Source organism: Mirounga leonina, unplaced genomic scaffold (genome assembly GCF_011800145.1).
Source record: "Mirounga leonina isolate KUSES-001 unplaced genomic scaffold, KU_Mleo_1.0 Mir_166, whole genome shotgun sequence".
NCBI lineage: Eukaryota > Metazoa > Chordata > Mammalia > Carnivora > Phocidae > Mirounga > Mirounga leonina.
In genome coordinates this window covers 23480668-23507403 of record NW_023270418.1, presented here as the reverse complement: position 1 = coordinate 23507403, position 26736 = coordinate 23480668, and the positions used below count along the sequence as shown (strand labels likewise).

General features: G+C 62.8%; 4 protein-coding genes across 31 annotated transcripts in view; 2 read left to right on the top strand and 2 right to left on the bottom strand.

Moving 5' to 3' along the window:
* Positions 1-4451, top strand: part of AMBRA1 (autophagy and beclin 1 regulator 1) — a 173507-nt gene extending 169056 nt beyond the window's left edge. For 7 of the 11 annotated variants that reach the window (XM_035012689.1, XM_035012690.1, XM_035012691.1 and 4 more), the window contains one exon: positions 2868-3364. In XM_035012689.1, the coding sequence (XP_034868580.1) occupies positions 2868-3364 (497 nt within the window). Of the gene's footprint in view, positions 1-121; positions 1421-2867 lie in introns of those variants that run through there. The other 4 variants (XM_035012697.1, XM_035012693.1, XM_035012692.1 and 1 more) reach the window with 3 other exon arrangements.
* Positions 4452-13350: 8899 nt separating this feature from the next.
* On the top strand, positions 13351-14906 carry CHRM4 (cholinergic receptor muscarinic 4). The gene has a single exon (XM_035012311.1). It carries the CDS (start codon positions 13351-13353, stop codon positions 14785-14787), a length of 1437 nt encoding a protein of 478 aa, XP_034868202.1. The 3' UTR covers positions 14788-14906.
* A 1109-nt stretch (positions 14907-16015) lies between these two features.
* On the bottom strand, positions 16016-19022 carry MDK (midkine). 2 transcript variants are annotated; one of them, XM_035012688.1, is made up of 5 exons: positions 18718-19022; positions 17661-17737; positions 17347-17514; positions 17063-17224; positions 16016-16342 (listed from the first exon to the last, which is right to left on the bottom strand). In XM_035012688.1, the coding sequence occupies exons 2-5, from the start codon at positions 17734-17736 to the stop codon at positions 16317-16319; spliced, it is 432 nt and encodes a 143-aa protein (XP_034868579.1). In that variant the 5' UTR covers position 17737; positions 18718-19022; the 3' UTR covers positions 16016-16316. The 2 variants fall into 2 exon arrangements, with proteins under 2 accessions (XP_034868579.1, XP_034868578.1); XM_035012687.1 differs by lacking the exon at positions 18718-19022 and adding an exon at positions 18048-18142.
* A 339-nt stretch (positions 19023-19361) lies between these two features.
* The window catches only part of DGKZ (diacylglycerol kinase zeta), a 41249-nt gene continuing 33874 nt past the window's right edge, over positions 19362-26736 (bottom strand). For 7 of the 17 annotated variants that reach the window (XM_035012680.1, XM_035012681.1, XM_035012682.1 and 4 more), the window contains 19 exons: positions 26382-26640; positions 26149-26289; positions 25425-25503; positions 25194-25249; positions 24957-25019; positions 24781-24854; positions 24581-24692; positions 23829-24028; positions 23556-23656; positions 23363-23442; positions 23205-23274; positions 23022-23062; positions 22485-22624; positions 21663-21694; positions 21441-21484; positions 20878-20998; positions 20757-20790; positions 20430-20529; positions 19362-20148 (listed from right to left, as the gene is read on the bottom strand). In XM_035012680.1, the coding sequence (XP_034868571.1) occupies positions 20032-20148; positions 20430-20529; positions 20757-20790; positions 20878-20998; positions 21441-21484; positions 21663-21694; positions 22485-22624; positions 23022-23062; positions 23205-23274; positions 23363-23442; positions 23556-23656; positions 23829-24028; positions 24581-24692; positions 24781-24854; positions 24957-25019; positions 25194-25249; positions 25425-25503; positions 26149-26289; positions 26382-26640 (1864 nt within the window). In that variant the 3' untranslated portion in view covers positions 19362-20031. Of the gene's footprint in view, positions 20204-20429; positions 20530-20756; positions 20791-20877; positions 20999-21440; positions 21485-21657; positions 21695-22484; positions 22625-23021; positions 23063-23204; positions 23275-23362; positions 23443-23555; positions 23657-23828; positions 24029-24580; positions 24693-24780; positions 24855-24956; positions 25020-25193; positions 25250-25424; positions 25504-26148; positions 26290-26381; positions 26641-26736 lie in introns of all 17 variants that reach the window. The other 10 variants (XM_035012683.1, XM_035012686.1, XM_035012684.1 and 7 more) reach the window with 5 other exon arrangements.

Sequence of the window (26736 nt, the reverse complement as noted above, 5' to 3'; positions counted from 1 at the left end):
GGGAGAGAAGCTCAGCTCACAGCTGTGTGCACTAGCCGTGAGGAAGCCGGCCACGGGCACAGCTTAACTTCTTCCGTCTGGTCTCTTTGGAGCTCTTACTTTATGACTGATACTGTGTTAGGCACCAGGAATCCAAAGGTGTCGCAGAGGGAAGCAGCTTCAGAGATGAGAGCATTGTCTTCTCCTTCGAAAGCAAGCCCAGAAAGGGAACAAGCGCTTCCGCACTTCCCGCGCAGCAGAGGGTGACGTGTGACCAGGTTTCACAGACTACCTTAAGTCTGGAGCACCTGTAGTCAGCCTGGGAGCCCTTTCATTCAGCCACACGTTCACGTGCCAGATGGACACCAAGGGCAAGACCACGCATTAGCCACCGGACCCAAAGATGGATAAAACTTACTCGGAGGCCTGCAGGGACCTGCAGCCCAGGAGGGAGATACCAAGCCACAGATGACACACACGGAGGCGTGGGGCACTGCGAGGGCTCAGGGAGAGAGCAGCCACTCCCAGCTGGGGTCCCCCGAAGGCCAGGTGGGAGGGGTGGTATTCACATTGACCTTGACATCCCCAGGGTGTCCCCAGTGTGTGTGAGCAGGGGCAGGCAGGCTCACCGCAGTGCCCCGTTGGCTTTGGTAAGATCATTGGTGCAGGAAGGGAGGATGGTCAGGGAAGTGGCTACGACCTGACCAGAGGGCCCTTAAATGTCGTGCTAAGGCATCTTGACAACTTTGAGGGCCCTTGGAATTTCTGGGTTTTAAACAGATTAGGGACTTAACTAGAACTCAGTGAATCTGAGCTTTATTAGAATGGTAATAGCAGCAGCGTGGAGGCTGGGTGGAAAGGGAAGTGATAAGCAAGAAGCCCAGTCACGAAATACAGCCACAGTCGTGGTGAGACATGGCCAAGGGCAGAGCCACGGGTGCAGTGGGAAAGGGCAGGAGGGCCTCTCCGAGGACCTGGCTGTGGCACCGCCCTTGGGGCCCCAAGGCAGCCCTGTCCTGGCCCTGGAAGGGAGCTTCATGAAAAGAGCTGATAGTTCGCTAGGCACAGAGCCCAGCACAGTGAGCGACAACGCCAGCAGGCCTCGGGCCAGCACCCCGCACATCCCAGACCCAGCTGGGAAGGCCCTCAGTGCACAAAGTTCTTGGAAAGCAGTGGGGGTGGCAGCGAGCACAGAGAGGTCCCCAGGGGGCCTCGCCAGGCAGCCCTTTGGGCTCACAGGATAGCAGCTGTGCTGGCACCGAGGCCCTGGTTGACCTTTCCTCTTACCCTCTGCCCCACTGTTGGAAGGCTTTGCTCCCTGGGAGGAGTGCTAAGAGCCCTTCAGAGACTTTTCTTCTGCCCTGGGAGTTGGCGCTGAGCTGTCGGAGGGGGAAGCAGGGAAGGGCAGCCGCCTTAGGGGGTTGGGGGAGGATGGGGAGCGTTGATGGGGAGAAAAGGGGAGAAACACAAACCGCAGGCACGTAAGTGAAAGCTGAGGCCGAGTCCCCACTGCTGAGTGCTGAAGAGAAGCGCCTGACGAAGACCCATGGCGTGAGGCTGCCAAGCACTAACAAGGAGGGAAAGATCTAATGGGGCCTTAGCCACCGCGAAGCTGTGGAACTGGCTGGCTGGAAATCCAGCTCTAACAAGGCAAGCAGAGAAAAGGGACTGGACAGGGAGGGAGCAAAAAAAAGTCTTACAAAAATAGCTGTTGACAATAAGTACCCAAAAAAAGAAAAACCCTCACCATCAGCGCCCCCAAATCTGCAGAATCCCAAACTGGCCAGCAAGTAGCCGAAGGAAATAAATTGATAGGTAGTGCTAGCCCTGACAGCCCCAGGGGTCTTGATCGTAGTTGCCCACAGGCTTGGGTCAGCCAGGGGGCTGAGCACAGGTGGAGGGAGGGTCCCTCAGGATGGAGCCCCACTCCCAGGCCCCAGGTTAATCACCACAGCCGTCGCCAAGTGCCCACCATGCCCATTACCCCATTTCCTTGGCCCAGCACACTGTGCAAGGTGGATGTTAAGGGACTCATCCAAGGTCACACAGCTAGTGAGCACAGAATGGGTTTGAGCCAGAGCCTCCTTTGCTCCCCCACAAGGGGAGTGGGAATGCCCAGGCCTTTGGGGAAGGAACAGAATCTTCTCTCCCTCCCTGGAGATGTGGGCTGAAGCCTCAGGCCTGGGCAGTTGGCTGTCTCCAGGGAAGGATGAGGGTATCAGGCATTCAGCGCAACCCAAGGAGAACAGTAAATGGGAAACAGCTTGGGAAAGCTGGTGGTTTCGGAAAGAGGGAAGAGAGGAGACAGAATGCCTTCTAGGGAACAGTTAAAAACCCAGTCTTTCTCGTGGGCTTTTAGGAAGTAAACAGAACAACACTGAGGGAAGACAGCACAGCTTTGAAATGAGGCAGAGCAGACTATTTGCCTTTGGGCCACACGCTGTGGGTTGCCCCCTCTTTCCACACACCAGGCAGCACGCCCTCTCTCTGGGCCAGGTCTCCCAGTTTCCCGGACAGGGAGACAGCAGACAAAGTAAGCCATCTGTGTCCACCCCGGCCACCTTCGTTCATGTAGTGACTAGCCTGCCACTTGTGCCAAATGCCCTCCTTCTGGTCCAGCTCTGCCTCTTAACTGGCTGAGTGGCCTTGGCCACCTCATGCCATCCTCAGCCTCAGTTTCCCCACCAGTAGAACAGAAGTGGGAATTACGACCATTTGGGGAATCTTGTCTAGCTTTCAAGTCTCTGATCCTCCAAAAGAGGGAGTTGGACTCTTCTCGTTTCTGCTTTTGGCAGAGAATCCCCCAGCTCCTCCTCACGGTGGCCTGCCTGCCTCAGTGGCCCTGGTCAGCCACGAACCCCCTCTGTCCTGTGCTCCCTACCTTCCAGGTGAGGGCTCAGAGTCCGGTGCAAGCGGGGAAGATGCCCTCAGCAGGATCCAGCGGCTGATGGCGGAAGGGGGCATGACGGCCGTGGTGCAGCGGGAGCAGAGCACCACCATGGCCTCCATGGGTGGCTTCGGCAACAGCATCATCGTCAGCCACCGCATCCACCGTGGCTCCCAGACCGGCGCTGAGCCCACGGCCGCCCGCGCTGCCTCGCCCCGGCCCTCCGCCTCTCGGGGACTGCTCCCGGAGCCTGGGCAGCTGGCAGAGCGGGGCCTGAGCCCCCGGACAGCCTCCTGGGACCAGCCTGGTGCCCCCGGGCGGGAGCCGCCCCAGCCACCCCTGCCGCCTTCCTCCCCGGTCCCCTCCCCTCTCCCCCTTCCCGGCACCGAAGGACCAACCCTGCACTGCGATCTGACCAGTAACAGTCACCTTGCTGATGGCGGTGGCAGCGGCCGGGGGGAAGCTGCAGGCCCCAGCAGGGAGCCACGGAACAGGTAGAGACCCATGTGTGCACTGGTGCTCCCCCTCGAACCGCTGAGCAGAAACCGGACCTCACAGCTGACTGGGAACTGTACGCGCGGAAGAGCTGCGGGCTGCATCAGGGAACAGGAGCAGGGTGGGGAGGATTGTCGAGTGAAGTCAGAGGCAGTGGGCATGAGGCAGTCGAATGGGCAGGGCTTGCCTCGGGACTAGAACCTTCCAGGATCTGGAGCCCAGGGGAGCCATACTGCTGTGCTCCGTGTGAATGGAGGAGGAAGTGGGTATCCCTGCCATGAACCCCCCTTTCTCCTAGAAACATAGCTGAAGAGACTCACCCTTGGGCAGAGAGCCCCAGAAGGGTGAACTGTCTTCCAGATTGGGGCCAAACCATCCGGGACAGTGGCCGCTGGGGCAGCTTTGCCCTGGCCCCCTGTGGCACGGGTGGGGCCACTAGGAGCCCAAGAGCAGGAGGAGCAGCCTGGGCCCCAGGAACCACCTGTGTCTCTGAGCCTTCCAGAGCTTCAGCCTCTCTTTATCATCTTACCCCACAGAGACCACAGCCACGGGTCAGGCCAGGCTCCCAGATTCCTGAAGACAGGGACTTCCTGCACTTACTGATGGGGGACAACCATGGAGCCAAGGGAGCAGCCTGCTTGCCTGATATAGGATGGGGTCAAGGGACGGTGGGCAGGTCCTCACTCAGGAGTGGGGGGTGTAGGCTGGCCAGCCCCCGGGGCTTGTCCACCAAGCTCCTCTCCCCCTGCCCCCTCCCCAGCCCTCAGAGCAGCACCTGTGGGTGGCAGTATTACATGAGCCCAGGCCAAAGCCAGCCCCAGGCTGGGGGAGGGGATGAGACTCCAGGTCAGAGTGTGAGGTCTCGGTCTGTGACTTAAGGTGTTGCATGTGGAATCTTGAACTGTACGTGTAGTTTCTAGTGGAGAAATCAAGGCTCTGATTATTTTGTTTTTAGTATGAAAATGTGATTTCTTTTCTGTTTGTAACTCATCATAGAAACATTGTGGTGGGAGGAGAGGGGATAGTCTGACTGCTAATGAGGGAAACACCAAAGATCTACATCATTAAAATGATGACATGCCCCTCACCAGGCTCCTCTCTGTTTGTTTCCATGGAGGATGGAGGAGGGGGTGGTGTTGGGGGTGCGGGTGGGGGAGGGGCGTCATTGAACTAAGCGGGCCTGGGTTCTGTCAGGCACTGTGTCTGGTGCTGCTGTCCTATGTGGGGAGCCCTGTCACCTCAGAAGAAGAAGCCAGTCAGGTACGGGCTGCCACATGTGCTGGGTCTCTGTGCCTCACCACCTCCTGCTTCCCCCGGGCCTGCTAAGGATTGGGGCAGCCTTAACAGTGACAGGTGGGTAGGTAAGATGATGGAAAGTCACCCGTCCTGATTGCTTCCTACCCAGGACTGTGGGTCTGGAATGAAGATGTGACTGGGACTGGCCAAAAAGCTGCTGGATCCTCTCTGGTCCCCGGAAACCACCTATCATGGGTGTCTGGGCTGGCCAGGCAGGGAACTTGGTCTTGTCTACAGGCATCCCTCTAAGATGCCATTTGTGGCTGCTCAGGTTCCCCTTTACTTTTTGTCCTTAGCAGAGTGGCTGAAGGGCCTGCCGTAATTGTGGGCCTTGGCCACTTTGAGTTTCAAGCCAGTTAGAACGTGGGACGATACTTGCCCCAACTCTTACAGAAGGGTACAAGGAAAACAAAGCCACCCCAGGGATTTTTGCCAGCAACAACTATTTCTTTCTTCTTTTTTAAAAGATTTTATTTATTAGAGAGCAAGCATGAGTTGGGGAGGGGGGCAGAGGGAGAGGGAGAAGCAGGCTCCCTGCTGATTCCAGGACCCTGGGATCATGACCTGAACCAAAGGCAGATGCTCAACCTACTGAGCCACACAGGTGCCCCAGCATCATCTATTTCTTGACTATCTCTTGTGTGCCCGACTCTGTCCCACATCCTCTGGGACTTGTAGAATTACTGTACCAACAGAGACAAAACCAAAAGATTAAATGGGCAAGCAAGTAATACAAAACAGTGTGTAGAGCTATTACAGTTACGAACGCTAGAATTTTCTAGAACATTTTAGTCCAGAACCCACAGAAGAGTGGGTTCTGGACTAAAAGACACATCAACCAGCTGTGTGACCTTGGGCAAGCCACCTGCCTTTTCTCTGCTCCACTTTCTTCCCTTGTAGTAGGATACAGGGCTTGTATTATGTAACCTCTTACAGTTACTTGGAACTCTATAATTTCGAGTCATTCTAGGTCAGCACTGGAGTGGTTAGGGCCAGGCTTCTTAGAAGAGGTAGGATTTGAACTACTCATTGAAGGACCGAAGGATTGCCCCACTGCAATCCCTGCCCTCCACCCACGCACTCCCATCCCACAACCCCCCAGGAGAGGAATTCCTTGGTCTGACAGTATGGACTATGAATTTGTTGAGTATAAACCACGTGCCAAGGACTCAATGTGTACTATCTCGATCCTCATCACAGAAGCCCTCCCAGATAGGTACTGGTACTATCCCCCCACCCCCCGCCCCAGACCACACAACTAACTGAGCCAGAGTTTGAACCCAGATGAGAACCCGACTTGCTCTGTTATTTTGGAAAACGGGGTATGAAGATGCCTTGTGGATGAGAGGATCCAAATTTGGTCCTGCCTGCCTTGCCTGTGCCCTGTCTAGCCAAGGGTGAACCCAGCAGCTACCTGTCAAACTTGTGTTTCCACATCAACCCCTTCCCTTCTTTAGAAAGCCCTTGCCTGGTGGATGGAAGCTCCCCTACTAGTAGTAAAGCCTCAGGGCCCCTTGCCTGTCATAACAAGGTTGTGGGGTCAGCAGGGCAGAGCTTGGCAATCCCGTTTGGAGATGAGGAATTCGGTTCAGAGGAGTTCTATAGACCCAAGTTGTCTATGAACCCAGTTGAGTCAAAGGCAGAGAGCAAACACAAAACCAGGTACCCCCGTTCCCAACTCAGCTCTCCACAGTTCCACTATTGGGTCTGGGATTGGAGTGGCCAACCCTACCACATGGTAAGGGTTTCAGGAAAACTGGAGCAACCTTGCCTGACAGTTTCTGGAAGAACTCAAGGCAGTGGTTGGAGACATTTCTGATTTCTGTGGCCTCCAGTCCTTGGCCTGGCTTGTTTCCTGTGTGACTTTGTAAGTATCTGGCCGCCCCCCTCTCCCCATTACACACACACACACCCCACAATTCCACCTTCCTAGGAGCACCACCCTCTCCTGGATTTATGGCAAAGTGGAACAAGGGCAGGACTGTTATCTGATTGTCATATGAACCAACTGAGCCCCTTTCTTCATCTGTGAAGTGGGGGCAAGAACAATATCTTCTCTCCTCCTTGGTTATGAGGCTCATGGGAGACCGGATCATTCACATAAAGGACGATGGCTTTTCACTCTAAGCCTAAACAGCCAATTCCAGCTGCCCTGGGGAGCACCCGAGGACCTCTTCCTCAGTCAGCGTGGGGAACTCCACACCAAAAGACCCGCAGCGCTGGCTCTTACCCCAATTCCCGCCCCTTCTCTGGCAGCTCCTGCCGCCTCCCCTCCACTGCCTTACCCGCCTCCACCAACCCCCTCACAGCCCCCCGCCCGGTCCTGCGGGAGGGTGGAGGGGCGGGACCTGAGTTGTTTTTCCAAGAGAAGGAACCGGCGGTCTTAAGGTTAATCGGGTGTTTGCGCTCAAAGAGTTTGGGGTGACAAGGCTCAGGCCCTGGGCGTGGTGGGGGGAGGGATGAGTCCGACCCTGGCTGGCCCCAGGAAGGGTCGTGTCAGATGGAGGCAGAAACGCGGCTGCCTTGGAGCGCGGAGCGGAGCCTACAAGGTCAGTGTCGAGGCGGAGCTCTCCAAGGTGCTGAAGCCACCCGACTCGGTCCCGCGGACGCCCCAGCCGCCGACTCTCGGGCCCTCCCGCTCCTCACAGGCAAGGCCCCAAGTCCCCAGGCCCCGACCCGTGCGGTTCCCGGAGACCTCAAGAGACCGCTCGCCCTCTGGGGTCTCGTTCCGGGCTCCGCCCCGGGTGACCTTGGGCACTCAGCTTTCCCTCACAGGCATCGGTGAACTCGCCCTCCGGCCGCGGCTAGCTAGGCGGCGCGTCCCATCCCGGGGCTTGGAGAGAGGATGCGCACCCCTTCCCCGGCCTGCAGCGCGGGAGCCGGGAGCCGGGCGGCGGGGGTGGGGGGCCGGGCAGGGGTTGTGTGCGATGGGCGGGCTCCTCTCTCCCTGGCGGACTGTTGCCTGTCTTCTCTCTCCAGCTCCTTTCTAGGCCCCGACGGCGCCCGTCTTCTCTGATAGCCCGGCGGCCGACATGCGGCCCTGAGGCTGGAAACTGCCGGTCCTCGGCTCTCTGCCCCGACGGAACCGTGACGGCTGAGCCGACCCCACCCACCCGTAACCTCTTGCTGGGGTCAAACACTCGCGCCTCCGAGGTCCCACTGTGAGCGGGGCCCTGTAGGGAGGGTGGTCCAGGAGGGGCGCGAGACCACCTCCAGGTCCCGGGTGCTTGGTCAGAGCGGAGGCGGAGAGCGCAGCCAGACGGGGCTGCCAGCTCCCTCCCCAGCCCGCGAGGGGGCGCCGCGTCCCCATGACAACGCGGACACCCCACCCCACCCCCCACCCCAGCCTCCCGAGAGGGCAGCGCCCCCCGCTAAGCCGTACTGTCAACCGTGGGCGGTGCCCCTACAGTGGCCGAGCGCGGAGCTGTCGGCCGGCTCCAGTGAGGGGCGCGCGTAGCTGGGGTTCCCGATGCCCCGGGTGGTGCCCCCCGCGCGTCGCAGTTGGGTGGCCGGCCCGGGGCGGGCGGCGCGGCCCCACCAGGATTGGCTGCTTCCCCGTGACATCACGCGGCTCGGGGAAAAGTGCGAGCGTGAGCGCGAGTCGAAGCCACAGCGCCAGGAGCTGCGGGCGGAGCAGGGGCCGCCCCTCGGCACCCCGTCCCCGCCCCCGGCCCGCGGCCCGGCCACGCGCCCCGCCCGCTGGCCCGCGGGCCGCCCGCTGGTCCCGCCGTCTGTCAGGTGCGAGGGGACCGGGGCGGAGGTGTCTGGTAAGTGACTCCGCGGCGGCGCGGGGGCGGGGGGGACTCGGTTGGGGTAGAAGGACGTGGGGCTCCCGGACCCTCTGAGGTTCCCCGGAGGCGGGTCCCATTGGGACGGGGCCCCAGGCTCCTTTGGGGACGAGCGCGGTGCTGGGGGCTGCACAGAGCCCGGGGGTGAGGGGCCCCGCTGGAAGAAAGACACGGAGTCTCGGAAGCTTCTCCAGGTGCGCCTCTGGGAAGGAATGGACATTCAGGAGGTCGGGGGAGGGTTGCCCGCCCACAGCCCTCAGGGCGCCAGGGGCAGCCGTCGGGGGCGGGACCCCGCACTCCAGCCCTCCCACCTGCAGCTCTGGAGGGCACCAGGCTCTGGAGCCCTAAGGAGCCTTTTTCCCGCCTGTCTCCCCGCCCCCCACCCCCCGCGCTACCAGCCCATTCCGATCCATGAAGTCCTCCATCCGCGACCTTGAACCCCGACGGAAATACCCCTACCCGCTCCTGGCGCCCTTCCCCCACTCCAGGACTACCCCCTGCTGTTGCCCAGGCTCGGAGCCCGGGAGAGCGGAGCCAAGCCCTGGGCCCAGTGGCGGAAGTGTCAGGCGCAATGTCTTTGCCAAATCCCCTGAGCCCCTTCTCCCTCCTGTGAACTCTTGAGTCTCTTCTCCCGCCCCAGGGACGGATGCAGGGGCCACAGCCTTCCCGGAGCCCTAGAGTGAATGCCTAAGAACCAAGGACCCACACCCCAACCCCCTCCCCACGGCGTCCAGAGCACGCGCTCCCTTCTCGTCCGGAAAAGGGGGGGGGGGCTCCAGAACCCGGGAAAGCACGGTGCCCACGCCCAGAGGCCGCAGGAACTGCGTGCTAGGGGGTTGGGGGGAGGGCGGGGCACCGGAGAGCCAGGGCCCCATCAACCGGGAAGGAGACCTGGAGGAGCCTCCAGATGAGCCCAATAATAACTCCCAACCCGGCCCTCGAGGTCCGCCCTGGCTCAGGGCTCGAGAAACCGGTGCCCACTCTAGCCGCTCGGGCCAGACGGTGCCTCTCCTGCGGGGTGCAGGGTTAGAAGTGTGGGTGGGGAAGAATCTTACACTCAACTGACCTAAGCCGCGGCTGGGCCTCCCCGTTTTGGAGTGTTGCCGGTACACTCCCGCGGGCAGACCAGGCACCCTTTGGCCATAATGCTCCGTGGGCACGCTGAGCTGAACCCCGTGTCCTGTAAGGCCAGTGGGGCGACTCCGGCCGCGGCCCCTCGACAGAAGTCAGTTCCAGGCTGGGACTCCACACTGCAGCGTTGGGGACCCAGACACCACTGGGCGCTGCCTGAGACGATGCCCCAAGGTCAGGGGGCCCGTGGCAGCCCAGATTGTAGCCTGGCCGCGACCCTTCCCCACCCACGAGCGGGGCACGATCCAGACACTGTCTCTAGACTCGCTTCTCTGCGCTCAGACAGCCAAAGTCTGAGCTGAGTCTCCCGGCAGGGCCCGGAGCGGTCACCTCCTGCGGGCCCTGCATTTGCTCCTGTGCACAAACTCACAGTTTGTGCATACTCACAGTTGTGCATATGCATTCGCATACCCGAATCGTGTGCATCCCCCAGGCCACAGCACCCCGGGCCGCACACGCACGCACAAGCACGTGTCCACATGGCACGGGCCCGCTCACGCGCACACGGGCCCCCGGTATCCAGGCGTGGCCGAGCGCGCACACACGCACATGCAGACAGCTACTCGCTTGTACTCGCGCTCCCCAGTAATCACACACAAACAGAACTCGCACTCGCCTTCCCGCCCACACGTTCCTCCGCGGGGCCGGGTGGAAGCCGGGCGCCCTTAACTTTCCCACCATGGAACCCGCGCGGAGCCGAGGGCAGCTCCTGGGCAGGGCCTGGCAAGGGGGTGGGGGTGGGAGGGAAACCACGTCCTTCCCCTGGGAGGCCCTGCCCTGGAGCCTCCTCTGTGTTCTCGGTCGCGATGGCGTTGGGGGCGGTGGCGAAGAGCCGCCCGCCCAAAGTCCGGAGCTGGCACCCAGGGCTCGACATTGCCATCTAGCGGTGCGCACAGCCCTGGGCAGCGACTGCTTGCTCCCCCAGATCTTCGGCGGGCCTGGATCGCAGAGAAAGCCCCAGAGAGGGTTGCTGTCAGAATGTCTGCAGGGAAACCCGAGGGGTCCAGAAAGAGGGTGGGGAGGAGGCGGCGAGACACCATGCCTCACCCCTTCTGCTGCTGGCAGCTTCCCCTAGCCGACCCAGAGCGGAACTAAACCACCTGTCACCTCCTTGGAGACAAGATGTCCCCCATGGAGATAAGAGGCCTCTTCTCTCCTGGGAAAGCTAAGTGGGGGAGCTGGCAGGGAGTGGGTGGGGACCCTTAGTTCTTTGGTTTTGAGCAGTGGACAGCAGAGGCAGGAAATCAACCTGAGACAGGTTGAGGTTGAGAAGGTGGCTCCTGGGTTCGAATCCTGCGCCCCCCCCCCCCCCCCGCATTACAGACCGGATGACTTTGGGCAAGTTAATTAATATTATCCTCATCTGTAAGAAGATACTTCTATCAGTGAGATGGGAATACGAATAGTACCTGCCTTCTCAGGCTTCTGTAAGGATTAAACCAGATAATCTATATTAAAAAGCTCAGAGGAATTCCTGACTCCTAGTTAACAATAAACAAGGGCTATTATGTTTTTCATATTTGGCACCTCCAGTCCCATTCCCATCTCGCTGGCCTGTGTCCTGGCCCCGGAGGCTCACAGGGCTTTCCTGGGTGCTGGCGGACAGATCCGTCCTGCCCACCCTGCCCCTGCTTGCACCTGCCTGGGGAGGGTAGCCTCTTCATGCTGGGTGCTTCTGCTCTCCCAGCTCAGAGGGTGACACCTCTCAAAGCTGAAAGGGGGCTGCCAGAGACCCCAGAGAGGGTGGTATTTAGTCTTTGCCCTTGACTCATGTGTGACCTTGGAGATGGCAAAGCCCTTGTTGAGCCTCCCCTCCTGAGAACCAAGGATTTGGACAGGCGAACATGAACTGCCAGGCCAGGGGGCTGGGGCTGCGTCTGCAGAGGCGAGTGAGAGGGTCTGAGGCCGGGCGTGGGGCAGAGGATGGTCACCCTGGCACTTGCCTCCAGCCTCTGGTGCATTTTCATGCTGCAGATGGAAAGTTTAGTTGCTGGTCCCCATAGCTGCTCGGGAGGGGTCCCGCGGACCCAGTCCTCTCTCTTTTGCAAATGAGAAAGAGAGGGGCGGGAAGGTGAGGTGGCTGGTCTAGAGCCAGGACCCTGCTGGCCTTGGGGCCTGGGCTGCTGGCTGAGGGCTCCTTCCTCCACACCGGCTGGCTCTCCCTCTCTCTTTCTCTCTCTCACACACAGACGCTGTGTATACGACAGCGCGGGGCTGGCGGGGCTGGGATGGGGCCCGTGTGCGTGTGTGTAATGGTGCGCGTGTTGGCGGGTGTGAAGGAGGCTGGGCTGAACGGCTGCCCTGGCACAGCGCACTGGGCGTGGGCCTCGCTCACGTGTATGGGAGAGGAAGGCGGGGGAGAGATGAAGAGGAACCTGGGTGGGAGGGGGGTGCAGGCTCAGGGGAGGGGCCGTGTGGGTGGGCCGGGGGGACGGTGCCCTCGGGCTGGCCGCGGGCCCCCCTGCGACATTCCCCTGCCCTCTTCCCTCTGGGACACTCTGGGTCCCCTTTGGGTTCCCAGTCGGGCCCAGGGCTGGCCCCGGCCCCTTGGAAGCCATGTGTGTCTTTCCTCGGCTGACAGGCCCTCTCAGCTTCTCACTCCTCCTGGTCCTCACTCAGCCCCTGGCTGTGGATGGTCCCTACTGCCCCTGCACTGTGTCCCCACCCCTCCGCCCTGGGGCTGGGAGGGGGAGCTCGGGGAGGGGCTGCCGCAGTGGTATGCACCTCCCAGACCCCTCTGCATGGCACGCTCCTCGTCCTCGGGGGTTCCCCACTCCAGGCCACCCCGGTCATCCCAGGAGCCTGCCCCAAGGTGGTAGCACTGGCTCGGTGGCGCTTTGGGCCTCGGCTGCCAGCACCCTCAGCTCTGGGGTGGCAGCAGGACGTCAAGGACTCGTGGAAACTTGGGCGGGTTATTTAACATCTCTGTGCCTCAGTTTCCTCACCTGGAAGTGGTGAAAAATAAAGGTTTCTACTTCACAGACCTGACGTGAGGAAGACATTAGCTAATATTGATAAAAAGTACAGAAAGTGCCGGACGCTTAGTAGACAGTACGTGTTAGCTGCTAACATATATTCTTGCCTGTGTCCCCAGTGCCATCTGGGAGGGTGGAGGACAGGTCCCCCTGTGATGTTTGGTCACAAAATGACTGACGAGGTGAATGAATGAACACTTCTGGCCAGAGCTACATGCTGACTCTGGGACCACTGAAGCCCCTCCCCATTGCTTCTCTGGGCCCCGCACGCCCTGGCCTTCTCTTGGCGCCCCACACGTGCCCCAGGGCCTTTGCTCTGGCCATTGCCCCCGACTAAGCCACCTCTGCAGCTCTTCACATGGCTGCCTCCTTGCCATTGTCCAGATCCCCTCCTTGGAGAGGCCTTCACTGATCACCCAGCAAGGAAGCGTCCCTGTCTGTCCTCTGACTCACCCACTGTACTGTTGCCCTGCCTTGTTCTCCTTCTAGCACTCTTTTTGCGGCTCGCATGTTTGTCTGTCTGCCCTGATCAGATTGTCAGCTCTGTGAGGGTGGGGCCCCGTGTGTGTCTCCATCCCTTCTGTAACTCCTGCACCCGGAACGGTGCTTGCACACGTAGGCCCTCAATACGCAACGGATGGGTGAAGAAACGAGCACACGATGCGACAGAGTTCTCCAAGGCTCTGCAGGGTGATGTTCCTCTGTCACCTCGAGTTACCTCTCTAAACCACTTCGCCAGTTCACCCTTTCCTCTCTCCTTCCTCCTCCAGACACTGGCCGCCCACCACTGCTAACCAAAATGGCGAACTTCACACCCGTCAACGGCAGCGCGGGCAACCAGTCGGTGCGCCTGGTCACATCAACCCATAACCGCTACGAGACAGTGGAGATGATATTCATCGCCACGGTGACGGGCTCGTTGAGCCTGGTGACTGTCGTGGGCAACATCCTGGTGATGCTGTCTATCAAGGTCAACAGGCAGCTGCAAACAGTCAACAACTACTTCCTCTTCAGCCTGGCGTGCGCCGATCTCATCATAGGCGCTTTCTCCATGAACCTCTACACCGTGTACATCATCAAGGGCTACTGGCCTCTGGGCGCCGTGGTCTGTGACCTGTGGCTGGCCCTGGACTATGTGGTGAGCAATGCTTCCGTCATGAACCTTCTCATTATCAGCTTCGACAGGTACTTCTGCGTCACCAAGCCCCTCACCTACCCAGCCCGGCGCACCACCAAGATGGCGGGCCTCATGATCGCCGCCGCCTGGGTCCTGTCCTTCGTGCTCTGGGCACCTGCCATCTTGTTCTGGCAGTTCGTGGTGGGCAAGCGGACGGTGCCGGACAACCAGTGCTTCATCCAGTTCCTGTCCAACCCGGCGGTGACCTTCGGCACCGCCATCGCCGCCTTCTACCTGCCCGTGGTCATCATGACGGTGCTCTACATCCACATCTCCCTGGCCAGTCGCAGCCGAGTTCACAAGCACCGGCCCGAGGGCCCCAAGGAGAAGAAGGCCAAGACTCTGGCCTTCCTCAAGAGCCCCCTGATGAAGCAGAGCATCAAGAAAGCCCCGCCCGGGGACCCGGCTCCCGAGGAGCTGCGCAACGGGAAGCTGGAGGAGGCCCCTCCCCCGGTCCTGCCGCCCCCGCCGCGCCCCGTGGCCGACAAGGACACTTCCAACGAGTCCAGCTCCGGCAGCGCCACACACCACACCAAGGAGCGGCCGCCCACGGAGCTGTCCACCACGGAGGCCACCACGCCCGCCTTGCCCGCCCCTCCCCTCCAGCCGCGGGCCCTCAACCCCGCCTCCAAATGGTCCAAGATCCAGATCGTGACGAAGCAGACTGGCAATGAGTGTGTGACAGCCATCGAGATCGTCCCGGCCACGCCCGCCGGCATGCGCCCGGCAGCCAACGTGGCCCGCAAGTTTGCCAGCATCGCCCGCAACCAGGTGCGCAAGAAGCGGCAGATGGCGGCCCGGGAGCGCAAGGTGACGCGGACCATCTTCGCCATTCTGCTGGCCTTCATCCTCACCTGGACGCCCTACAACGTCATGGTCCTGGTGAACACCTTCTGCCGGAGCTGCATCCCCGACACGGTGTGGTCCATCGGCTACTGGCTCTGCTACGTCAACAGCACCATCAACCCCGCCTGCTACGCGCTCTGCAACGCCACCTTTAAAAAGACCTTCAGGCACCTGCTGCTGTGCCAGTATCGGAACCTCGGCACCGCCAGGTAGGCGGGCAGGGGCGCCCAGGAGGTGCTGGCGGCCACGTGCGCGCGCTGAGCCACGTGGGCGGTCACGTGGGTGGTCCCGCACGTGGCTGCCGGGGAGCGCTCTGGAAGCGTCCCCCCGAGTTCCTGTTCCCCGACGAGGACTGAGGTGCCCAGGACCCCTGTGAGGCTCAGGAAGAAGCTGTGGCGGGATTCCGAGAGACCAGGTCTCCGCTCGGGCTGCGGAGGCTCAGCCCCAGAAGCGCCTGAACCAGGACTGCCCGGCCCGCCTCCGGGAGCTGGGAGGCGCTGGATTCTGGGGCACTGCCCCACTGTGACCAACCAGCGTGGCTGGAAGAATGGACATCTGGAGGGGAGCAGAAGCCCGGGATCCCCTTGGGAAGAGCAAAGGAGCCGATGCTTGGGAGAGGAGGCTTGGGAAGGGTCTCCCCGTTCTGCTGTAGTTGGTGCTTGCTCCCCGCTGCACCCCGCATGTAGGCCCAGCCCGTCCTCCCAGGTCCCATTCCAGGGGCAGAGCTCGCCCCTTGCTGCAGCTACTCGGCCAGGCGCTGGTTGGGTGGACGGGTGGGCTAGCTGGAGGCCAGGCCGTTGTGGGCTCTCAGGCCACCCGCCCCCCACACTGTCCTGGGGCAGCTGGGAGGTCAGTGTCTCACACTCAGGAACCGAGGTCTGGCTTCCTGTGGTCCCACGCTGAGCAGAGAGGCCCCCCTGGTTCTGAAGAGCTCTCCCAGCAGGCTTCTGCAGCATGTGAGGGAGGCCTGGGTGGCTGGGGAGAATGGGGACAGACTTGACCCACACAGGCTTCAGTGGGGGGGGGGGGCAGGGGGGAAGGCAGGCAAGCAGCCCCCATCTCTCCTCTCCCAACGGACAGAACCTTCTATTGGTAGTGAGCTATACCAAAAGACCTTTGCTTGAGAGTGGCTGCGATGAGTGTCAGTTCTAGGGAGCCTTCTGGGTTCCCTCCCAGCCTTGGTGTGGTCCCTGGGAAGACCAGACTGAAAGGCTCAGGGGACTGGACGGCGGCACCCTTTCAGGAGTCGGGGCCCTGGAAGCAATTTTCATAACCATTCTGCTTTTTCAATGAGCTCTGGGGAGCACTCACCGCCAAGCCCCCAGCCCCCTAAAAGCCAGTCCCAACTGCCTTCCCTTTCCTTCACGAGTCCCTGCCCCAACAAATTACCACAGCAAACTCCCTGGGTTGGGGCTTTTATATATTAAAGGAAAAGCTTTTATTGGGAAGAAACAAAAAAACAAAAACACAACGGTTTATTTATTTCTCAGTAATGGCATCTTTGTGGGGAAGAACAAAAGCGGGTACCGGGATTCACATCCCTCTGGGGCAGGAGGCTCAAGCTGTCCACAGTCCCCTGTCCCTCCCGGACACTTGGGGGTGGGGGGTGGAGGAATGAAAGGGAAGAAGCAGGGTATGATTGAGAAAGCTAACGAGTAGACAAAAGGCACTGGTAGGTGAGCTCTTGGGCCTGTGAGAGGGAGGGCACCGGCCCCGGGCTCCTTGGCATCCAGACCTGGCGGCTAGTCCTTTCCCTTCCCTTTCTTGGCTGTAAAACAAGCAAGAAACAACGTGTTAGCTGAGTTCAGGTGACCTAGTAGAGACACCGCCCCCCCCCAACCCCCCCTCCAGCCTATACATTAGGGAGAAAATTCTGCCCCCTAGTGGCTGTAGATCAGCGGACCCCGGTACCCCGTGGGAGAGCGCAGCCATATTGATGCTGGACCTACCCCCGCACCAACTTCTATACTTTCACTGGTGCTCGGAAAATCTTCGGAAAATCTTCAAGTTCTTGGTCCCCACAGCCCTCAGCCTCCACCTCCTCCCCTAACAAGTGGGCTGATTCACCTCTGCCCTGATGGCCTCTCTGGGCTGCTGTGAATCAGGAACCAGCTAAGGGATGGCAGGACCGTGAAGTCCTTCTGATACTAGAAAGGACCCAGGCTGACCAAATGTTCCCTCTGGCTGGAGAGATGACAAAGCGAAGCCCTTCCAGGACAACTCCCTGAATCCTAAGCAAAATGCTCCAACAGAACAGAGCGAGTTTGTACTTCCACTCGGGCCAGAAGGACTTAATAACTCCTGAGCACCTTCTGTGGGCCACCCTCAGTACCTGCCCACCTAAGGTATCTCTACAGACAGGAAAAACCGAGGGCAGAGATGTCAGGAAGTCACCCGCCACATCCAAAACCTCAGGCTTAACCATTCCCTTTCACAGGTGGTGGCAGCCCCCGGCAATGACCCCCACACCCTCCTCCACTTCCCTGACCTTTGGCTTTGGCTTTGGTCTTGGAGGTGCAGGGCTTGGTCACGCGGATGGTCTCCTGGCACTGGGCATTGTACCGCGCCTTCTTCAGGGTGCCTTGGCGGGCTTTGGTGCCCGTGCCCCCATCACACGCCCCCCAGCTCTCAAACTTGTACTTGCAGTCGGCTGGCGGGAGAGCGCCCCGGGTCAGATCTGGGCAGCCAGAGGCTGGAGGCCACAGACCTGCCCAGGTTTCGGTGCGGCTGGGCCCGTCCCCTCTCCTGCCCTCCGCCTGCACCCCACCTCACCTCCAAACTCCTTCTTCCAGTTGCAAGGCACCCTGCACCGGATGCGCTGAGTCTGGGCCCCACAGGTACCCTCGCGGAAACCCACGCCGCAGTCCTTGCTGCTGGGGGTGCAGGGCCCCCAGGTCCACTCCGCGCACTCGCTCCCCGGGCCGCCCTTCTTCACTTTGTCTAAGACGCACGGGGAACGGAGCTCAGACATACTCGGGGATCGCTTCCTGGGGCCCGGGCCTCGGAACCCCGGCGGCCAGGCCCGAGGCTGCCGGCCTCACCGGCCCGTCTCCAGCCCTCCTCCAGTCCCCCACACCCCGTATCACCTTTCTTTTTGGCCACCGCGGAGGTGAGCGCCAGCAGGGTGAGGAGGGCGAGGAGGAGGACGCCTCGGTGCTGCATCCTGCGGAGGAGAGGTCGGGTCAGAGGCCCCCGCCCGCCCCCTTCCCCACGGGGGGCCGCACGCGCGCACCTCCCACCCCCGTCCCCGCGCTCCAGGCCCACGGGCCGCGGCGGCGGCGGCTGGAGGGCTCTGGGGTCGGCCCCTCGCCGCTAGCCGGGGCGCACAGCCGCAGGCGTCTCCCTGGGGGCGGCCTGGAGCCCAGGACGCAGCTCAGACCCCCACACGCCTCCGGGCTCCGGGTCGCCTGGGGCCCAGCGGGCGAGGGGCCGAGGCCGCCGCCGCACGTCGGCCGGGGCCCCCGCGCGCTCACTCGCTCGCTGCCCGCCGTGCTGCGCTCCCTCCCGCGCCGGGCCCGTCCCGCTCCGGCCGCCGCGGCCCCTTTTGTCTCCAGAACCGGTCTGAGCCGGTCACATGGGCCCCCGCCCCCTCCCCGCCCCCCACCCCCACCGAGGAAGGGCCCGCCCCGCCCCCTCCCCTCAAACCCGCGCCGCCCCCCGACCCCGGCGTCCCCGCCTCCGCTCCCGCCCCGCGCCCCCGGGCGCTCCTACCCCGGCTTCCCGCCGCGGGTCCCCGCACCCCCCGTTCGCCCCGCCCGGGCCGTCCGCGTTCAGACGACGGGCTCTGCCGGCTCCCCCCGCCCCAGCTCCCGAGCCCGGGTCTCCCGGCCCCAGGACCCTGTCCTGCCCTGGCTCCCCCGGCCCCTGCCCCAGCCCCAGCTTTCCGCCGCCGCCTCTGCCCCCTCCCCGGGGCCGTTCTCTTTCCCCGCAGGACGCCCGCCTTCCTTCCCGGGGAGGGAAGACTGGGAGGATGGGGACTTGGGAGGGAGCTCGGAGCCCCGGGGGTGTCACGGGTCCCGGCGCTCGGCGCGGGGCCCGCATTCCAGCCTGTGTGCGGCTCCGTCCCCCGATGACTGTTTAACCCCGTCGAGGACCGGCCCTCTGCGCCCCCTTAGCTGCTGGGGAAGGAGCGCCAGCCCCCACCTCGGGTCGCTTCACCAAGTGTACAGGGAGCCGCTCTGCTCGGTGCTCGGGGAGCCCCAGAGAAAGCGCTCGGGCTCGGGGGACGCGGACGGCGCCGCGCCTTTCAGGAGCGCAGGTTTTCGGGGGCGGGAGCTGGAGGAAGTTGGGGGGTTGGGGAGGAGCCCGCAGGCCTGGATTTGGTGAGGCTTGGGAGCTGACAAGCGCCGTCTGAGAAGTTCCAGACCCAGCCAAGGCGGCGGCGGCTGCAAATGCCCACCCGTTCCGACCCTGGGGCCTCGGGGATCACCTCACCCGATCCCCTAAACAGCAAAAGTAACTGGGGCCTGGGGGAGAGGGCTTGCCCAAGGCCACAGGGCAAAGGGGCCAAAGAATCCAGGCCTCGCCCCCCGCCCCACCTCTCTTTCACTTTCATTGTTGTCGTCCCTGCGGGAAGCGGGAAGCGAGAGGAAATCAGCTCCTCCCCCGGCCCCGGCGAGCCGTGCCGCCAGGCCGAGGTCAGGTCCCGGGCAGGCCCTGAGACCCCACCCCCAAACAGGAACCAGGATCCCCCAGAAGAGGGTCTGTAGAGGCCCAGGGTGTCCAGTCTCCCCACACCAGACCCCGCGGCTTCTGGAAGACCTCCTCCGCAAGAAAAAAAGAGCAGAAAGGAAAAAAGTCCACTTTACTGAGTCACACCCAGCTGTAAACATGTCACCACGAGAGCCCCACTCCAACCCCCAGGCCACACGGTCGGCGGTGGTGAAATGACTGGGTACACGGGGAGGGTCCGGGGGGTCAGGAGCCAAGCAGGGCGGCGGGCAGGCAAACGCAGCAGGCTCCGTGTTTCCGGGAGGAAGCCCCGGGGAGGGTGGGGGAGGGTGGGGTCGGGGCAGGAGAGAGGGCCCAAGCTGCCCGCAGGCTCAGAGTCCGGGCCCTCGCGGCCCAGGCGGCTTAGGAAGCCTCTTCCCGAAGGCTCCCTGATAAGGGCCCCAAGCCCCGCTGCCCTCCCCCGCTCCCCCTAACTCCTAGGGAGGGCACCCGCCGCAGGGACGGTGACGGTGGCCCTGAGGTGGTCCCGCCCCAGTCCCCCAAAGGCCTGCCCGGCCCAGTCCAGTTTCTTGTTCCCCTGTCAGGCCCGGGTCAGGCTGGGGCCTCAGGGGGACAGGTGGGATCCCCCAGCTCCTCAGAGTCCAGCCCCAGGCCTGGGCGGCTCCTCAGGGGGCAGCACGGGGCTCCTTCCCTGGGGCACGGGTCCCCCCGTGGTCGTCCGACTGGAATGTGGCAGTGAGGTGGGCGATGAGGGGGCTCCTCCCCTGGCTGGCCCTGTCCCTCCTGCTACACGGCCGTCTCTTGGTCCTCCCGCTGGATCATCTGGTAGTGCTGCCGGTTCTCCAGGTAGGCGGCGAGCTCCGTGTCCTGAGCCTTCTCGGCCCGCTGCCGGGGAGTGTCGCCCTGGAGGAGGGGGGGGCTGCCATCACTTCAGGGGCCTGAGGAGAGGGCAGGGGACCTTCCATCCAGGTGGCCGGTGAGGAAAAGAAAAGCTTCAAAGGACAGGCAGTCATGGGCTGCCCACCCGCCCCAACACCCCCTTCTCCAGCGTAGGCTCAGGTTTCTGAGAGTCCGGAGGGTGTGGGTTGAAGGACAGCTTCCAGTCCTAAGAGGTGGCTCTCCTCCATGGCTCAGCGCTCACAAGGGCCCGCGCTGGGGAAGGGGCTCCCTGCCAGTCTGCTCACCTGCTGGTCTGTCTTCATGAGAGAGGCCCCCGCCTCCACGATGTAGTGGCAGATGGTACGCTGGCCCAGGGCTGCCGCCTGGTGCAGACAAGTCTCCCCACTGTGGAAACAGGGACTGGCTGTGGACCCCCATCCTGTCCTCGGGGCCCTCTTGTCCCGTCTCCAGAGGGCTATCAGACACAGAAGGGAACTCGGGGCTGTGGGGCAAGGGCCGAGCGGATGTGGCCTGGAAGGGTTTCTAGGCTCTGACCGGCCGAGTGGGAGGGGCTAGATGAAGACGGGGCAGTTTCCAGGGTGACCAAGGTCTCGCACTGCCCAGATACTCACTTCTCCTCCACAGCGTCAAGGATCTCTGGGGGGGCTGGAGGAGAGGGGAGGGGGCGGTCAGGGAAGCCGGCGATCTCCCCTCCTCCCGCCCTGGCCCGGGGGCCCCAGTGGCCCAGCTCACCGTGGTCCAGCAGGTAGCGGACCACGTCCTTGCTGCCCGTGCTGACGGCATGGTGCAGGAGCGTGCGGCTCTGCTCGTCCCGGTGCATGAGGTCGCCCCCAGCTCGGTGCAGCTCCTGGAGCTGAGGGCAGGAGGCAGAGCAGGGCTGGGGCTCCTCACGGCCACCCGCATGCCAGCCACAGAAATGTCCCCCAACTCCCATAGGCCGCAGGCCTGACCCTACTGTGCTCACACACGTCATCCCTCTGGGCGTCTTTCTGAAGTGTAGGGCAGAGACCCGGGGCTTCTGGGCTCCCCGGGAGCACTGAGCACCAGGCCCTGGGGCCTGTGGTTCCTCTAAGACTTGCTCCTCTCTGAGCACCGGGGACAGGCACACTGTGCCAACAAGCCCCTACGAAGGGACACTGTGAGCTGGACAGGGGCAAGGCGGAATGGGACAGTCAGCACGGAGACCCTGCAGAGGGCCAGACGAGACAGGCTAACTGGGCCCCACCCAGAGGCCCTGCCCCCCCGGGGCGCGGGAGCTCGGGGCGGCGGGGCGGGGGGCCGAGCCCTCCTAGTACCTTACAGAAGTTGTTCCTCTTGGCCGCCTCTATCAGCTCCTCACCTGCACGGAACACCTGCCCGTTACACCCTGGGGCCGCAGGCGCCGGCCCTGTGTGGGTGCAGACGTGCTGGGCGGAGGCGGGGGCCTGCCCAGGGCGGGGGCCCTGGCGGGTTGTGGCCGTGGGGGGCTGTGGGGGGCTCCACCCCCACCGGGACCAGGGAGAAGGGAGAGGCCTCACCTTTAGGGGGCGCCGCATCCCCTGGTAGTGACCTGCAAGCAGAGCAGGATGAGACGGACCCAGCGACAGCTGTCACCCCCCTGCCCCGACCAGGGGGCGCCCTGTGTGCTGCCGACAGTTTACTGAGTGCCTCCTACACAGCAGGTGCCACGCCGGGTGCCGGCGACACAGCAGCGAACAAGACACATGGAGAGCTTGCTCTCGCGGAGCTTACATTCTAGTCAGGGAGACAGACCCGTCAGCAAAGAAAGAAGGCCTCCTCAGAGCGGACAGGGCTACGAAGAACACAAGGCGGCGTGCTGGGGTCTCACAGCAACGTCAGCCGGGGCTCCTGGGACGACTTCTCTGGGGAGGAAACTCCCAAGCTGAGGTGTGAGTGGAGCGGGGAGCTCGGGGAGGACCGGGGACAGTCCTGAGGCGGGCACACTGGGGGCCGCGAAGGGCCGGGAAGGGCACGGCACTGGGCAGTGCGGACGGAGGGGAGCTCGGAGGCCCCGGCTCAGGCTGCCGTGCTCAGATGTTGGGGGACAGCGGACAGGACTGCAGAGGAGAGGTCAGAGGGGGAGCCCGGGTCTCCGGCCAGAGCAGCAGGGTGGATGGCGACACCACTGCCCCCGGGGCGGGGGGGCAGCAAAGGGCTGGTCAGTTGGGTTTTGGCCAGGTTTGGTTCTCTGCCAGTGACTCAGCCAGGGAGGGGCCTGTGGGGACCCGGCAGCCAGCTGGACAGTGGACACGCGTTTGGCGCTGAAGGCAGGACGTCAGGAGGTACCGGCTTGTAGGCGGGGTTTCGAGCCAGGGGACTGGAGGAGACGCAGGACTCACCGGAGCGTGGGTGAGCAGGGGGAGGTGGGGAGAGGGGAAGTGGGGGTTGGGAGGTCAGGCCGGGCTGATGCCCCCAGCAGCTCAGGGTCCAAGATATAAATCTCGTCCTGTGCGATCTCAGTCACATAGTTGAGGTGTTCCTGTGGGTGGGGAGGTCAGGGGCCAGGAGTCAGGAACCTTCCAGGGTAGCCGACGGTGGGAGTACAGATGCAGCCAGGCCCGCAGGCCCGGAGAAGCCTCCGGCAGGCGGAACCTCCGTGAGGGGGCCCTGCCAGTCTCCCTCCCTGCTGCCCTCCCAGCTCCTTCCCACTGCTGAGCCTTTGCCCGGGGCACCCCGCACCTGGCCAGAAGTGCCTTCACCCCTGTGGCTCACCGGACACTTTTCTGGGCACCCGCCAGCTCCCTCTGCCTGTGGGCAGCGTGCCTACCCCCCATCTGCGAGCACGGGCAGGTGTGCCGGCACCACCAAGCAGGCCGAGGGGCAAGCCCGTCTGGAGGTGCGGGCCAAAGGCAGAGGGGCCCCGGGGTGGTGCTCACCTGGGCCCGGTCGATCCTGTAGAAGCGGCTGGCAGTGGTGGCTGTGAGGGGGGCAGAGAGTTGTCTGAGGCGGCAGGAGGCCCTTATACAGGCCCAGATAGTCGCTGCCCCACCGGGAGCCCTGCGGGAGGGGGCAGGACACAGCCCGGGGACACCAGGAGCTGGTCCTTTGGGGCCACTCACCATCTAGGAAGCACCACTTAGGGGACAGTTTCTGGGAGGTGGGGGACTTGGCTCCAGCACCTTCGGGCTCCTGCCAAGAGAAGCAAAGGCCGAGAGTTGGCAGAGAAGAGAAACTAGAGCGGGTGGGCCCACACGGGGCAGGCTCCCGACCCCCTCACCTGCTGGAGCCTCTCGATGTGGGCGCGGCAGAGCTCCAGGTCGCTGTCTCCGGGGACCACCACGGTGCCCAGTGGCACGGCTGGTGGGCAGAGCAGGCTGTCAGCGGCTGGCCGTACCCCCCTGCCTGGCCCTCAGGGCCCCCAGCAGCTCCTTGCCACCCAACCCCCCCCCCCCGCCCCGCTTGCCACTCACAGGCCTCCTTGAGCTGCTCCTTGTCGTAGTGCAGGGCCTCATAGTCGTGCATGCTGACCCTGCTCACCTGGATCCGCAGCTGCTCAGGCACGGGCTGCTGGCTGAGGCACAGGTGGTAAGAGAGCACTCGGGAAGGATCCTCGGCCGGGCGCCAGACCGAGGGGCCCTGCCTCGCTTTCCTGGGACAGGGCAACTGGTAGCCCCCTCTCCAGCTGGGGAAACTGAGGCTCGAGAGAGGGGCAGCGTCTGGTGGTGGCTGGGAGGGGAACATACTCGCTGTGCAGGGGGGCGGTGCTCCGCCGCTTGGCCTTCTGCACCATAGTGGCCTGGTTGCGCAGGGCGATGCGAATGCGCGAGGCCGCGAGCTTGCAGGGCTCACCATCCACCTGCACTGGGATGGCCTTGGACGTGGTGAGTACCACCTCACGGCACTGTGTCAACCGCTCGCCGTGCCCGCCTACCTGCAGCGCCGCCTGTGGGTGCAGGAGGCTCAGGTCAGGGGCAGGGGTAGTGGGGCCCCAAGCTCTGTTCCCCGCATGGATGCTCTGGCCAGGGAACAGAGCGACAACAATCCCCCAGAGAGCAGAGGGAGGATAGGACCCCAGTCAGAGAGGGGAGGGGAGAGTGAGACCCTGGTCAGAGAAGGGAGGGGGAACCCCAGCCAGGGAGAGGAGCATGAATTCTCCCATCTTGGCCAGTGAAGGGAAGTTTGGTGACACTCCCCCCTTCCATCCTTTTTTTTTTTTTTTAGATTATTTATTTATTTATTTGACAGAGAGAGAGAGACAGTGAGAGAGGGAACACAAGCAGGGAGAGTGGGAGAGGGAGAAGCAGGCTTCCTGCAGAACAGGGAGCCCGATGCGGGGCTCGATCCCAGAACCCTGGGACCATGACCTGAGCCGAAGGCAGACACTTAACGACTGAGCCACCCAGGCGCCCCTCCTCCTTCCATCTTGGGACAGTGCTCCTGGTCACTGTGGGGACAGAGCCAGGGCTGCAGGCAGGTCCCATGCTGGCCCACTCACCAGAGATGTCATGGTAAAGCCAATGACCTCGAGGTAGCCATCGTCGTGCCGCTGGGGCTCAAAGTCGTGGTGCTCCCCAGGGTGGCCCCAGGGCATGGTGCCTGCACAGTACCTGAAGGGGAAGGTAACACAAGGGCCTTCAGAGGACTGTCGTGCAGGGTGGAGACATCAGGGCACACACAGGGCCCTCCTGTCCTCACCTGGGGATATTCAGGAAAACAATGCACTGGGGTTTCAGGTCCTGAATCTTGGGGGTCAGGTCAGTTCCGTCACACTGCAGGCAGGACCAGGGGAGGGTGTAGGGTATATATGGTGCCAAGGTGGCCTCCGTCCCCGCTGGGCTCACCTACCCTGCCTGCCAGCTTGGCCCGCTTACCACCACTCGGATGTGCTTGGCCAAGTCCTTAGAGCTGCCCATCAGGAAGTCAGAGAAGGCTGTCTGTGGGCGAGAGAGGGCGTCACCATCTGGCGACAGGGACTTTTGCTCACCACTGCCTGGCAGGGGTCCTGTGGCCTGGCACATACAGGTATGCAGGGGGCACAGGCGGGAGAATAGTGGGCATGGCGGGGAGGGGGGAAGGGGGGGCCTGTTGCTGGCAGATCCCAGACTCACCCCGGCATAGAACATCTTATTCCGAAAGCGGCTGTTGAATTTCTCTGGGTTGGCCTCTGGGGGGCGACAAGAACCGGGACAGTCAGTCCTTCTGAACCTGCTGGGGCTTCCCAGGCTGGGGTGGGAAACGAGGGCTGGGAACTGCCAGGGGCAAGTTCTGACCCTCTCGGGACCCTCCTGTGTCCTCCCCTCCCCAGCCTCCCGATGCTTTCGCAGCAAGTGGTTGCCCACCTCGAGACTCATGAAATTCCAGGGTGACATGGGCATCAAAGCCCAGGCTGAAGTAGTTGTTGAAGACATCCAGGGGCAGCTGGAAAAAGGTCAAGGGCCCAGCATGAGGGCTGGGCCACACAGCCACCTCCCTGCTCTGGCCACCAGGCTGGCTTGGGCCACACAGCCACCTCCCTGCTCTGGCCACCAGGCTGGCTTGGGCCACACAGCCACCTCCCTGCTCTGGCCACCAGGCTGGCTTGGCCCACGCAGCTTTGGACGCCTTTCCCACAGTTAACAGGATCCGCCAGAAAGCTCCTCCCTCTAGCCCGAAGCCTGCCTCCAGTTCCGCCCTCTCGGCTCCCTGCTCCGAGTGCCCCGTATCCCAAACACCCTGGGCCCTGCTGGCACGCTCTTCCCTGCCTTTCCAGTCCCCCCACCCCCGACACTTCGTCCACAAGCGCCGTATTCTGTAGGGGCTCCGTGAGAACGGGGACTTTGTTTTGTTGCTGCTTAAAATGATGCCTGGCATGTGGTGGATATTCAGTAAATATTTGCCCAGAGACTAGCTTATGGGGTACCATTATCACCATCGTACAGGAGAGGCCGAAAGTCTGGAGAAATGAAGAGATTTGTCCAAAGCCCCAGAACCGGCAAGTGGGACAGAGAGCTTTCCCCATCACGGCCCTGGCCGACCGGCAAGTGGGACAGAGGGCTTTCCCCATCATGGCCCTGGCCGACCTACCCGGTCAGTGGCGCCCTCATCACGCTCCTCTGGCCCTGCGTCGGGGTTGGGCTCAGCACGGAGGTCCCAGCGGTCTAGCTGCACCACATTCCCCTCCTCCACGTGGGAGAGGATCTTGGACACAGGCTCATCCGTGTAGCCCTGGGGGGACAAGGCAGGAACTGAGCCTCTCTTGGGGAGAGCCTCCCCCCAGCAGCACAGCCCACCCCCACTCCCCGCCTCTGGGCTCTTACCCCACCCCAGTTGAGGGTACGGGCCAAGTCATTGCCAGTGCCCAGGGGCAGAATGGCAACAGGGGGTGGTGGCTTTAAGCGCAGCTGGTCCAGAGTGGAGAGGATCCAGCCGACCTGGAGGGGGCAGAGCAGAAGAGGCCAGGTCAGACCAGCGGGGGCCCAGGCTCGGGCCCCCACTGGAGAGGCAGGAGGACTCACCGTGCCGTCGCCTCCACACGCCAGGATGCGCAGGTTGTGCACTTTGCGGTACATCTCCAGCCTAGAGTCAGAGGACAGGAACAGGGCCAGGGTACGTGCGCCTGGCCCTCTGCGCCAGGCAAGCCCTCCCCACCATCTCCACAGAGCCACGGCAAGT